Source organism: Nomascus leucogenys, chromosome 6 (assembly GCF_006542625.1).
Source record: "Nomascus leucogenys isolate Asia chromosome 6, Asia_NLE_v1, whole genome shotgun sequence".
NCBI lineage: Eukaryota > Metazoa > Chordata > Mammalia > Primates > Hylobatidae > Nomascus > Nomascus leucogenys.
Genome location: NC_044386.1, coordinates 86,600,666 through 86,613,108, shown reverse-complemented (window position 1 = coordinate 86,613,108; position 12,443 = coordinate 86,600,666). Strand labels below are relative to the sequence as shown.

At 36.2% G+C, this 12,443-nt stretch overlaps 1 protein-coding gene across 10 annotated transcripts in view; it reads right to left on the bottom strand.

The window, feature by feature from the left end:
- IQCH (IQ motif containing H) overlaps positions 1–12,443 on the bottom strand; it is a 250,784-nt gene that overhangs the window by 195,287 nt on the left and 43,054 nt on the right. Inside the window, exons 5-6 of one of the 10 annotated variants that reach the window (XM_003267136.2) lie at positions 3,748–3,864; positions 974–1,374 (exon numbers count right to left, since the gene is read on the bottom strand). The exons of the other annotated variants lie outside the window; for them this stretch is intronic. Coding sequence (XP_003267184.2) covers positions 1,372–1,374; positions 3,748–3,864 — 120 coding nt within the window. The 3' untranslated portion in view covers positions 974–1,371. Of the gene's footprint in view, positions 1–973; positions 1,375–3,747; positions 3,865–12,443 lie in introns of those variants that run through there. 10 annotated transcript variants of the gene reach the window in all.

Here is a 12,443-nt window from a genome sequence, read left to right as displayed (position 1 = left end):
CACAGAAGGAAGTAAAAGAGATAATTGCTGGCTTGAACTACAATACATTTTACTTACGGGCAGAGGGCCAGCTTACAGCAGGCGGAATATGCAGGCCCATCTTATTGGAATTCAAGGGTGGGCCTCCATTCTTGTCCGGAGACAGCTGTAAACCAGCAGCCCATAGCATCACAATCAGGCACTGAGTTTTGTCAAGGAATGCTGATACGTACAGAAGCAGCTTTGTCTGCCTCAACTGCACCCCTGCCTGGTGAAATGACAGTCAATCTCTGATTCCAGATGACAAGAACTGGATAAAAACTTAAAACAAATGGCGACCTTTCAAAAGATTAATTTGTTTACCAACAAAATGTTCCCTCTTTGTCATCTGAGATGGGGGTGACCTTCACTTTCCCATATCTAGCCTGAAAGGATGCTGACTATAGTCATCTGTTAACTCCATCTCAGCAATTATTCCCTTTTTTTATTTTTACTGACAAGAAGGGTTTATTAATTCACTCTGCTTCTTGTTATGGTTTATAAAGGCAACAAGCTCATTCTGAATTACTGCAGTGTAACATCAATTTGTTTAAATCTAATTCTGCTACCGTTGCCAAATTATGTTGTGACTGTAATTGTGGCCATATGCATGGGCTTAAAACACAATCATGTTTTGAAATCGCCCTTCTTTCTCCACTCCCACCCCCACCCCCATCCCCACCCCTTACTTCTGGTGCTTCTTCTAATCATTTGACATTAACACAATTGCCTCACTTTCTATTACTTTATCATTTCAGAAATGAATATGCTTTCAGTGAGAGAGAGATTACTATGTACACCCCAAGTGAAACAGTAAAGAATGAAACTATGATTTGTGAAGTGTGGTTGCTACCCAACTAAGTTAGTGGAAAACACTGCATAACATATGACTCATAAAATCTAGAAATCATAATAGTATTAAATTCAACCTCATGAATAAATAAAAGATTCTAAGTTTACACTGCATTATATATATATTTATTTGGAAAGTGGGACCAAAGAACTGGTATAATTCTACAGCAACTCACATCTTGCCAAAAAGAAAAATGTTTTTATGATTCTTTTCTAGGTCATAACAGTTATAATCAGAGTTATTTGTACAGAAATTCAAAGCAATGTTTGGTTTGGCTATTTTGTTATGCATTCATAATCGTTCTTTTAAAACTCATGTTAACAGATACATGTTTCAAGCCTTTTAAGAAACACTTTTTATTTAAAAGAAATAAATCAAAGTCAAATTTTCTGTAGATCTCTTAATGTGTTGTATTATAAAGTCTAATTGGAACTGGATGTCAGTGAGGGAACGTGAACAGTACCAGGGATTTCTTCTTGTTTCCACATACCTTTGAGGACCTACTAGAAAAAATGTTAGAAGGTGGTTTGTTACTATTTGGCAGATTGAAGATATTGAAAAAATCACCAGTGAGTCTCACTTTTAATATGTTTTTGGTAAATTGATTTTACATAACAGAGTCACAGGATATAAAATTCTGAAGATGGTTTTGCAATATGAGTATGTGTGTGTGGCAGGGGGTATATGTGTTTTCAATGCACTAAAATCCTGGCATCAGCCTCTTATTATCAGGAGGAATACACCACTTCATAAGATGGAGAAGATACCAGCTTCTAGGAACAAATAATGGAAATTGGCTACATATTCACATTTGCTCTGTCAAAAATGTCTAAGGTTATTTACAGGCTTTTGACAAGCTGATCAAGTTTCATAAGAAGTAAGGAAATACATGGCCCTCAGCAGCCAAATAATAATCCCCTTTGAGTGTTTAGTTCTAAAATGATTAGCTTTGACGATGCCTTTCTAATTAACTATACATCACAATGCTAGACACATTACTCTAGTTTGGGTAAGTGATTTTGAAACGATTTTTATAAGTGGTAAATCACAACTGCATTTATCCCCAAATGCTTTATATGACTGTTTAAAACCAAATACCTGAACATACTTCTCTCACAGTACTTTTTGCACAATGCTTCTGTTTTATAAATCCAAAATGAAAATACTGTTTTTCAGTTAGTACTACCATACAACTGTATCAACATAAAATGATAGGGTCAACTAACTATTTGATCAAAAGGCCAACAGTTTGAAAAAAATATACACAATGTATATCCAATTTTAAATTGCTCTGGTGTAGATTTTTATGGCATCAAGTTTGATGGAAAAAGGAGATTTAATACAGTAAATGAATATCTATTAGCTATATGTCATAAAAGGGAAAGTGCTTTCCCAAATTCTCTGCTCAAAGTATATAGATACAACATCCAAGGCACTCATTCTATTTGGAAATTGGAAAAATATATAATTAATGACTAAGAATCTGCCCCAAGTTTTGGATATAATTTTGAAATCTCTATTTACTTAAGTCTGAATCTTCATTCAGATTCAAAAAGCAAAGCATAATCCTTTTTAAATCTAGAGATATGCCTTTTAAAACTCCAGTACTCATCAGAAAAAGTTCGCATGAAACACAGCAGTTGCCTCGGGCTACAAAGCCTCAGTACTCTTCCAGCTAAGCCAATATTAATTTTAGATGGAAGAGGAAAACCAACAACAACAAAAGAGAAATCTGCTTCTGTCTGTGTTGCCAGAGAAATAATATTTGTATTTCAGGGGCTTTGGGCTCATGGGAAGCAGATAAAAACCCTTTCACATTATTCACAGTGACATTTTAAATAAAGTTTCAGCAGGAATAAAAATATCTAACTTTCTGGTTATTTCTTAGGCTATAAAGGTATTTGTAAGATAAAGTGCTCTTAAATCAAACCTCTTAGAATAACATAAAGCACATATAAAGAAACTGAAAATATATTTCAGGGTTACATGAATGAAGTAGGCAGTTGAAAATGTCTATGTAGGAAATTTGGAAGATTAATCTAAGAGACTATTATGCTAGTTAGAAATGGCTTTGCAATTTAATCCTAACATTAATCTTGTTTTTAGTTTTGATTTCACCAAGGCATACATTTAAGAGCTTTTGAAAGAAGCCAAAGGTTAAAAATGTATTTAAAAAAAATAGATATGTTACCTCAGTAATTGTTTTCAGTGTTAGAAATGATCTCAAATTAAATACTTTCCCAGTTAAAATGAAGCACTACTCTTAATTCTCCTAAGAAAACTCCACAACATAGAGAGTACAATCCTTGCTTTAGGACAAGGTAGCATCTAGTCAATGGCAAAAATGGCATTGACTCTGAGATCTCTTACTGCAGATCTACATTTAACTATTTTTCCCTCTCATTATTTTGCTGACATAAAGGATTAGTCCCTGCTTGCCTCAGATTTAGAATAATATTCTCAAATATTTGCACATTATGACAGTATACACAATTGAAGAGGATTCTGTGCTGCTGTTTTATTTTGGATTTTTCTAGTGGTAAGCCTACTATCAAAGAAATACAATATTTAAAATTTCTCTATTAATTCTTTTTGCTAGTAAATTATTTCCTCATTAAAATTATGGTACTAGATTATTTAGGAATATCAAATAAAATAGAGAAATCTGAATGAGCTACAAATAAGTCTTCAAAAATAGGCTTACATTTTCTTAATCATTGCTAATTATAAACAGAATGAGAGTCATTCCATCTCCAAAAAATTCCAAAGACAAAAGGATCACAATCTTTACTTAACATCTACATTACATCTTACACTACTAATAAATGACTTTTATTTCTTAAAAAAATAACTCATTAAAACAACTCATTACTTACACATGCTTTTCTCTGATTAATATATGGCAAACTGATTCCATAGTTCGCATTTACGGCAGCTCTGTGGTGGATGTTTTCAGGATCCTGCATGATTTTTACATTCAACCCTATCTTTCGCTGAAACAAAGAAACAATGAAACTTTCGTGCTGGATGAACAAAAATGCTTACTAACATTTTATATCCTCAAAGGAGTTTAAAGTTCTTTGGAAATAATTATTTTAATGAAATTCTCATTGGAAAAAAATACATTTGGATCTTTTATTTAGGCTGCTAATCAGTCCCTTTTATTCACAGAGAAAAGGAAATTTCTGTAGATTTTCCTCCGTGTATCCCATTGCTCCCACAAATACATCCTCAGACACATTTTCTCAAAAATAATGCTGGAAGCTAACCAAGGTGGGCAAAGGACTAGATAGAATACCTGGTCTTAATTTCTTTTTAGCTTTCCAGGTCAAGGATTTTGTCAATGAAATCTATACTACAAATACACAGGTAGAGGGCTCCCTTGGTCTGTTAATGTGGCCACTTTCCTCTAGGGACATTTACAGGTAAATCTCAGTTTGGGCCTGGTAAATTTACCACAACAAATTTATCTACTCCTTCACAGAGATTCTCTTATCTGTAAGAATAATTTATGCTTTCATTAGAAAAAAAATAAAAGCCTCTTGTTAGAACCACTTATTCCTCATTTTAGATAATTCAAATTAGTTATTGTTGACATGCTTGATAAACCATGAGAGTGGGCCACATAGTGGTGGTGGGAAGGGGCACTAGATAGTTGTCAGGACACCTAGGTGCCAGCTCTCCTCTCGACTGCTGTGTGTGACCTTGGGTAAGTCACTTCACCTCTATGGAAGTCAGTTTCTTTATTCACAAAATGCATGTTAGACTTGATGGTCTCTTGAGGAACCATGTCCAAGCTTTGGAATTCTATGATTTGAGGCTAAAAGATAATTTGGCACGTAGGGAATATGGTATTACTAATAATTTCTAGTCTTTTGTGATTTTTAAAATTGTAATATAATGCATATACCATAAAATTCACCCCTTTAAAGTGTACAATTCAGTGGTTTTCAGTATATTCACAACCATTGCCACTATCTAATTCCAGAACATGTGCATCACCCCAAAATGGGGCCTCATACCCATTAGCAATTGCTCCCCATTCCCTCCTCCCACTAGTTCCAGGCAACCAGTAATCTACTTTCTGTCTCTCCTGATGTATCTATTCTGGACATTTCATAAAAATGGAGTCAAAATAGGTAGGCTTTGTAACTTTTTAAAAAGGAGTTTAGAAGTACTGTGAGCAACTTAACTGTTTTCCTTTCAATTAAGTGTCTTAGTTTTGAGGGTGATCTGACACAGTTGTTAAAATGGTTGTAGGAATTGGACAGATTTGTTCATGATCCAGCTATTTCTTTGACATAAGCATTCATAAAGGGTCTGTGCCTAAGGTCAAAGTGAAGAAGAAGGCTACAAAAATATCTACAGAATGTATGCTAGATAAGCATAGATACGTCTAGGTAAGGTCTTTAACAGATATTCCAAATTTTCCTTTTACTTTTTAATAGCATGGTTTTTTTTTGTTGTTGTTGTTGTTGTTTTGAGACGGAGTCTCGCTCTGTCACCCAGGCTGGAGTGCAGTGACACAATCTCGGTTCACTGCAACCTCCGCCTCCCAGGTTTAAGTGATTCTCCTGCCTCAGCCTCCTGATTAGCTGGGATTACAGGTGTGCACTACCACACCCGGCTAATTTTTGTATTTTTAGTAGTGATGGGGTTTCACCATGTTGGTCAGGCTGGTCTCGAACTCCTGACCTCATGATCCACCTGCCTTAGCCTCCCAAAGTGCTGGGATTACAGGCATGAGCCACCGCAGTCGACCAATAACATTTCTTAAACCAAATCTCCAAATAACTGCCCTCAACTTTCCACTTTATTTAATCTGGGCAAGGATACAGGATGCAAACAAGGCATGTCTATTTCCTTCTCCTTGAGGTACACGTGGTCACAAAAGTAATGTCGTACCTAATTATAAATGGCTTTTCTTCTGTGGGTAACACTCACACCCTACTCCAGGGTTTTTGCATGGAAGCAGATTGCCTCTTCTATTGAAATTAATACCTGAACATAATTTTTTCCTTCTTAAACTTTCAGAATAATTTCTATTCTACCAAGGATTGGGAAATTGCTAATATGTATTATATTGACTGGATGTGGGTTTCTGTAATGAGGGTGTTTTTAAAATGTGTGTATTCTGGATACAGAATTGATGGTAATAGCTTCATCTATCACGTCTAAGCTTTGTTAGAACTTTTTAATCATGAGATTATTGGCTCATAGCAGTTTTCTTAGTTTTATCATGCTCCATCAAGTTTGTGTGATTATAGGTCTGGTGTAGGGAGGAAATGGCCAAATACAGAATCACTGTTAAAACTGGCCTTAAAATCCTGTAGTGTTCTGCCTATTGTTAAATTCTGTAGCACTACACACCATTTCTGAAAAGAAATCAGTATGTAAATAGAAATCCAACAGAAATGATAGGTGTACTATCAATTTTTTATTGTTGGGTTCTAAAGCAATCATTTGAGGTTAAAAGATAATTTAAAAATATTAATATTCTCATATTTACTATTTTGGTACCAATGCATGTGTATACCAAAATAGTAATATGTAGCACACATGATTTAATCGCTCTTTCAAAAACACTTAAAAGGCATCTATGTTTAAAGAATATTAACATAATCATACAGGCATGATGGCTCACTCCTGTAATCCCAGCACTTTGGGAGGCCGAGGTGGGTGGATCATTTGAGGCCAGGAGTTCGGGACCAGCCTGGCCAACATGGTGAAACCCCGTCTCTACTAAAAATACAAAAATTAGCCAGGTGTGGTGGTGTGCGCCTGTGGTCCCAGCTACTTGAGAGGCTGAGGCATGAGAATTGCTTGAACCCAGGAGGTGGAGGTTGCACTGAGCTGAGATCATGCCACTGCACTCTAGCCTGGGCAACAGAATGAGACTCGGTCTCAAAAAAATAATAATAATAATAATTAACATAACAAATGTTTCACTGAAATTCACTACCAAATACATTGAAAACCTAAATTTGTCTTACAAACCATCTATAGTGATGTATGGGAAAATACTTAAACAAACATATGCTATATTATGAGACCCAATAATAAGGTTTTCAAGAAAATCAATTACAGACTTCAAAAACAAAAATAAAATTAATCATACCATTAAGCAGGAAACTATGCTCTGGAAGATGATCATTTTTTACCAACAGTAAGATAAATATCGGAAATAATTTCAGAAATTTTTAGTAAATTGGTCAAGAAACGATATAAATTTACGTAATCTATCTTGAGTCACTAGACAATCTAAACTTCGTGTTCTCTCTTTTTGATGGTAATTACAAGCAGATATATCAAATGTGATTCTCATTTAGACTTTGGTTTGTAAGAACAGAAGTTATTATCAGAGCCAATTACTGTTTTACCTACATGGCTGCACAGAAGCAGGGAGCTCAATTTTCATCTCATCAGTGATTTTGTGGTATTTATTTTATTACTATGCCCACAAAGCTATATAAGAAGGAAATAGCTTATGCTATTAAAACTAGGGTTGGAATATAGGAGGTTAAGGTTTCTTTTAGAACAACTTCTGAATTAAAAACACTAGGCAGCGTGTAATGCCAGCTCCCCAGACATGGGTAGACCATAAAATGACACACATCTGAGCAGTAGATCCCACACAGAGTAATCAAAATTGAAATGCTTCACAAACAAAGTTGAGAGAGGCTATTTACTAAGTTACAGTATTATCAACAGTGTTTCCTGCAAGTAGTGTCTTCTAAAGTGGATATTGCTTAATATCATATTCCCACTGGTTAAAGACAGCTGCTGTTTAGTCTCAAACGCAGAGAAAAGAAAAATACAAAGAATTTAGTCAATTTTAACACTCATTCTCTCAACCACTATCTTATGTAATACGAAGAACAATAGACATCAAGTCCTGATTTGAGCTGTATAATCTAGATTTCTCATCTGTAAAACTGGGTAGTAACACTTAGCTTCATAGGGTTGTTTGTGAAGTTCAAATGACTAATGTATGGTAAGTATCTTGTAAATTATAAAGTACTATTCTGGAGCCAATGTGAAAGAGGCTCCCACTGGCCCCAAAATAATGATTACAGTGGATTGAAACACTTCAAACATATAAAAATCCATGAGTTCTTAATAATATTCCCGTCCCCTCAAAAACCTAGTTGATAAAATTGATAAATTAACCTAAAAATTGATAAATAAAAGAATTAAGCAAAAAGTAAGTAATTAAAACTGGTTTTCAGAGTCACCAAAGAGTTGCTAAGGAAAACTTCCTCATAGAGGCTAAAACAATGCAAAGGAATGATAGAATTATAAAAATCACTACTTTGTAATTCCTAATGAAATAATGTATTAAAGTAAACATCAATGGTTGCTAATATCATTAAGTGAAAGGTTGTAGAGAATTTTATAAAAGACAAATTCAGCTGAAAATCCTTGGAGTCATTGATCAGTCTTAATATTATTAAAAGACAAAAAAAGAAATTGCCTCTTGATATGCTATAAAAGAAAATACACAGGCACTGGGTACAGCACCATCGTAAAATATGAAGTAGTCCTGCCAAAAAGATGGAATCTGAATACAATCAAGCTTCTAGATAAAACTAACAGTTTAGAAGAGCTACTAGGGACAGAGGAACATGTAAAATGGCACCATGGGATTACAAGCAGATAAATCCAGACTGTGGGAAGAACCTATATCACAAATGACCTGGTTTCTTCAACAAATAATTGACATTAAAATTTTTTTATTTTTAATTTTTGTGGATACATAGTAGGTATATATATTTATGGGGTATATGAGCTATTTTGATACAAGCATATAATGAGTAATAATTATATCACATCAGGGTAAATGGGATATCCATCACCTCAAGCATTTATCCTTTCTTTGTATTACAAACAATCCAGTTATACACTTTTATTTTTAAATGTACAATAAATTATTGTTGAGTATAAAAGAGTGACCAGCCAGTGTCACCTTGTTGTGATATACTAGATCTTATTCATTCTATTTAACTATAGTTTTGTGCTCATTAATTATTCCCCCTTCTCCCCAAGCCCCACACTACCCTTCCCAGCCTCTGGTAACCATCCTTCTACTCTCTATCTCAGTGAATTCAATTGTTTTAATTTTTAGCTTCCACAAATAAGTGAGACCATGTGAATCCTGCCCTTCTATGCCTGGCTTATTTCACTTAACATAATGATCTCCAGTTCTATCCATGTTGTTGCAAATGACAGGATCTCATTCTTTTTTTTTTGGCTGAATATATTCCATTGTGTATAAGTGCCACATTTTCTTTATTCATCTGTTGATGGACACTTAGGTTGCTTCTAAATCTTGGCTATTGGGAATAGTGCTACAATAAACATGGGAGTGCAGATATCTCTTTGACACACTGATTTCCTTTCTTTTGGAAATGGGATTGCTGGATCATATGGTAGCTTTATTTTTAGTTGTTGTTGTTGTTGTTGAGACAGATTATTGCTCTGTCACCCAGGCTGGAGTGCAGGGGCACAATCTCTGCTCACTGCAACCTCTGCCTCCCGGGTTCATGTGATTCTTGTGCCTCGGCCTCCCAAGTAGCTGAGATTACAAGCATGCACCAACACACCCAGCTAATTTTTGTAATTTTTAGTAGAGATGGGGTTTCATCATGTTGGCCAGGCTGGTCTTGAACTCTTGGCCTCAAATGATCCACCCACCTCGGCCTCCCAAAGTGCTGGAATTACAGGAGTAAGACACCACACCTGGCCTATTTTTAGTTTTTTTAGGAACTTCCAAACCGTTCTCCATAGTGGTTGTATTAATTTACATTCCTACCAACAGTGTAGGAGGTTTCTGTTTTCTCCACATACTTGCCAGCATTTGTTATTGCCTGTCTTTACATAAAAGTCATTTTAGTGGGTCAGATGATATCTCATTGTAGTTTTGGTTTGCCTTTCTCTGATGATCAGTGATGTTAAGCCACCTGTTTGTCATTTGTATGTCTTATTTGGAGAAATGTCAATTCAGATCTTTTTTTTTTTTTTTAGACCGAGTCTTGCTCTGTCGCCCAGGCTGAGAGTGCAAGTGGCGTGATCTCGGCTCACTACAACCTCTGCCTCCTGGGTTCAAGCAATTCTCCTGCCTCAGTCTCCAAAGTAGCTGGGATTACAGGCTACGACACCACGCCTGGCTAATTTTTGTATTTTTAGTAGAGACGGGGTTTCACCATATTAGCTAGGCTGGTCTGGAACTCCTGACCTCAGAAGATCCGCCTGCTTCGGGCTCCCAAAGTGCTGGGATTACAGGTGTGAGCCACCGTGCCCAGCCTCTTTTGCCCATTTTAAAATCAGATTATTAGAATTTATTTTTTCCTAGAGTAGCTTGAGCTCCTAATATATTCTGGTTATTAATCCCTTGTCAGATGGGTAGTTTGCAAATATTTTCTCCCGTTCTGTGGGTTGTCTCTTTGTTGGTAAGTTTCTTTTTGCTGTGCAGAAGCTTTTTAACTTGATGTGATCTCATTTGTCCATTTTTTCTTTGTTTGCCTTGCTTCTAGGGTATTACTCAAGAAATCTTTAAATGACATTTTTTAAACGAGGAAAACTGTTTAGATAAAATGAAATACAATTATAGTGTGTGGACCTTGTTTGCATCCTGATTCATGCAAACAATAGTGGAATGACAATTTAAAGACAATTGGGGAAAATTGTGCATGTACTGGGAATTATACAATATTAGTGAATTGTTGTTAAGTTTTTGGCATGATGGAGGGAAAGATGGACAAGAATATTTGCAAGAGAAAGACTATGGTGCTCAACCATTGAATCAGTTAGAAGAGATTTGAGATTATATAACAGAAAACGCTACTGGGGTCTATTCTCACTAGTTACAGGTGATAATAGTTATTTTAAAAAATCTTTACCAAATAATATATGATAAAGTGAAATGATATGATGTCTGGGATTTGCTTTCAAAGACTTTGCCAAAAATAGTAAAGGGAATAGATGAAATTAGAATGGAAAAATTATGTTAACTGTTAAAGCTGGGAGATGGCTATATGGATTTTTGCGTCCATTCAAAAATATATTTTCTTAATAAAATGTCAACTAAAATTAAGGTGTAATTAAAATGTAATTGTTCATTATTCTATTATTAATTCAGCTCTAACGTTCTATGCTCTATTACCTCCCCTCTTATCTCCCTGTTAGGGCTAGAAGGAACAACAAAGTAGAAGCCCTCCACAATCATAGCATCACTTAACTCCATGCTGCTTCTAAACAGCCCAGCTGCTGCCTAACTGCCTCAGATTCACAAAATCTAAAGGCTTACCTACTTCTATTCCGATGTGGCCATCTCGTTTTCTCATTCCTACAGGAGTTGAATTGGAGAATAAGAGAAGGGTTAGGGGAGAGAGCTAACATTTATTTAGGTCCCATTTTGTGCCAAGCACCAGAACAGGTGAGTGTGGTCATAGTCAACTGATTTGAGTCCTAAAAATAACAAGAGGAAGTATATGATATTGTCACTACTTTGCCAATGAGGATAATTGGTTAAGTGACTTCTCAAGGTCACACAATCCGGAAGTGAGGAGACAGGATTTGATTTACATCTCTGAATCCAAAGCCTCATTTCATCACAACATACTGCCACATTATAAAGAAATGTTAGGTGATGGACTCTTGATTCAACTTCCTATCATCCTATCAGATTCTTTACCCTCTCTAATCCCCACAGGCACTGCTTGGTCCATGCTTCACTGATTATCACACAGACCTCCCTAATGGTCCCTCAGATGGGTCTCTTTGTCTCCAATCCATCTTCTGCGTGATGGCCTGCCTCTAATCACTGAATCCAATATGTCTCTCACCTTTAAAATCCTCCACAGTTTCCCTTAGGGTGGCGTAATCTGACCCATTCCTTCCAGCTCCCCCTCCTGCCATTCCTTCCTAACAGCTCTGTGGACTTTTCATGCCGAATGACCAATGCCCACATACAACACGCTCTCTCCACCTCTGCAAGTGAGCATGCTGTTCCCCCTTCTGGGAATGTCTTCCTCTTCCCTCTTCAGTGTCTTCTGGTCACACTTTTATTCAAACTTGAACTTCAGTCAGGCCCAAATTACTCTGGGAGGTCTCCTCCAACCTCTCTCTCTCCTTCTTTAACCCCAACAAAATTCATTCATTCATTCAAACATTTCTTGAGAGCCTAGTAGGTTTTAGAAACAGGAAAGATGAAGTCCCTGCCCATGTGGATCTTACATTCTTGAAGGTATGTGAGGAATCAGACAATAAGCACATAAACAGATATAAAATTAATTTCAGATTGCCCTAAATGCTCTAAATAAAATACACTAGGATAATGGGATAGAGAATAAGAGGAAACTACCTTAGATATGGTGGTCAAGAACAGCCTCTCTGAGGAGATAACAATTAGACTAAGACCAGAGTGATGAAACTGAGCTAGTTATGCAAAGATCTCTAAATGACTGAGGAGTGAGAAACTGACGATTAATGAGAGGAAATAAGGCCGGGCGCGGTGGCTCACGCTTGTAATCCCAGCACTTTGGGAGGCCGAGGCGGGCGGATCACGAGGTCA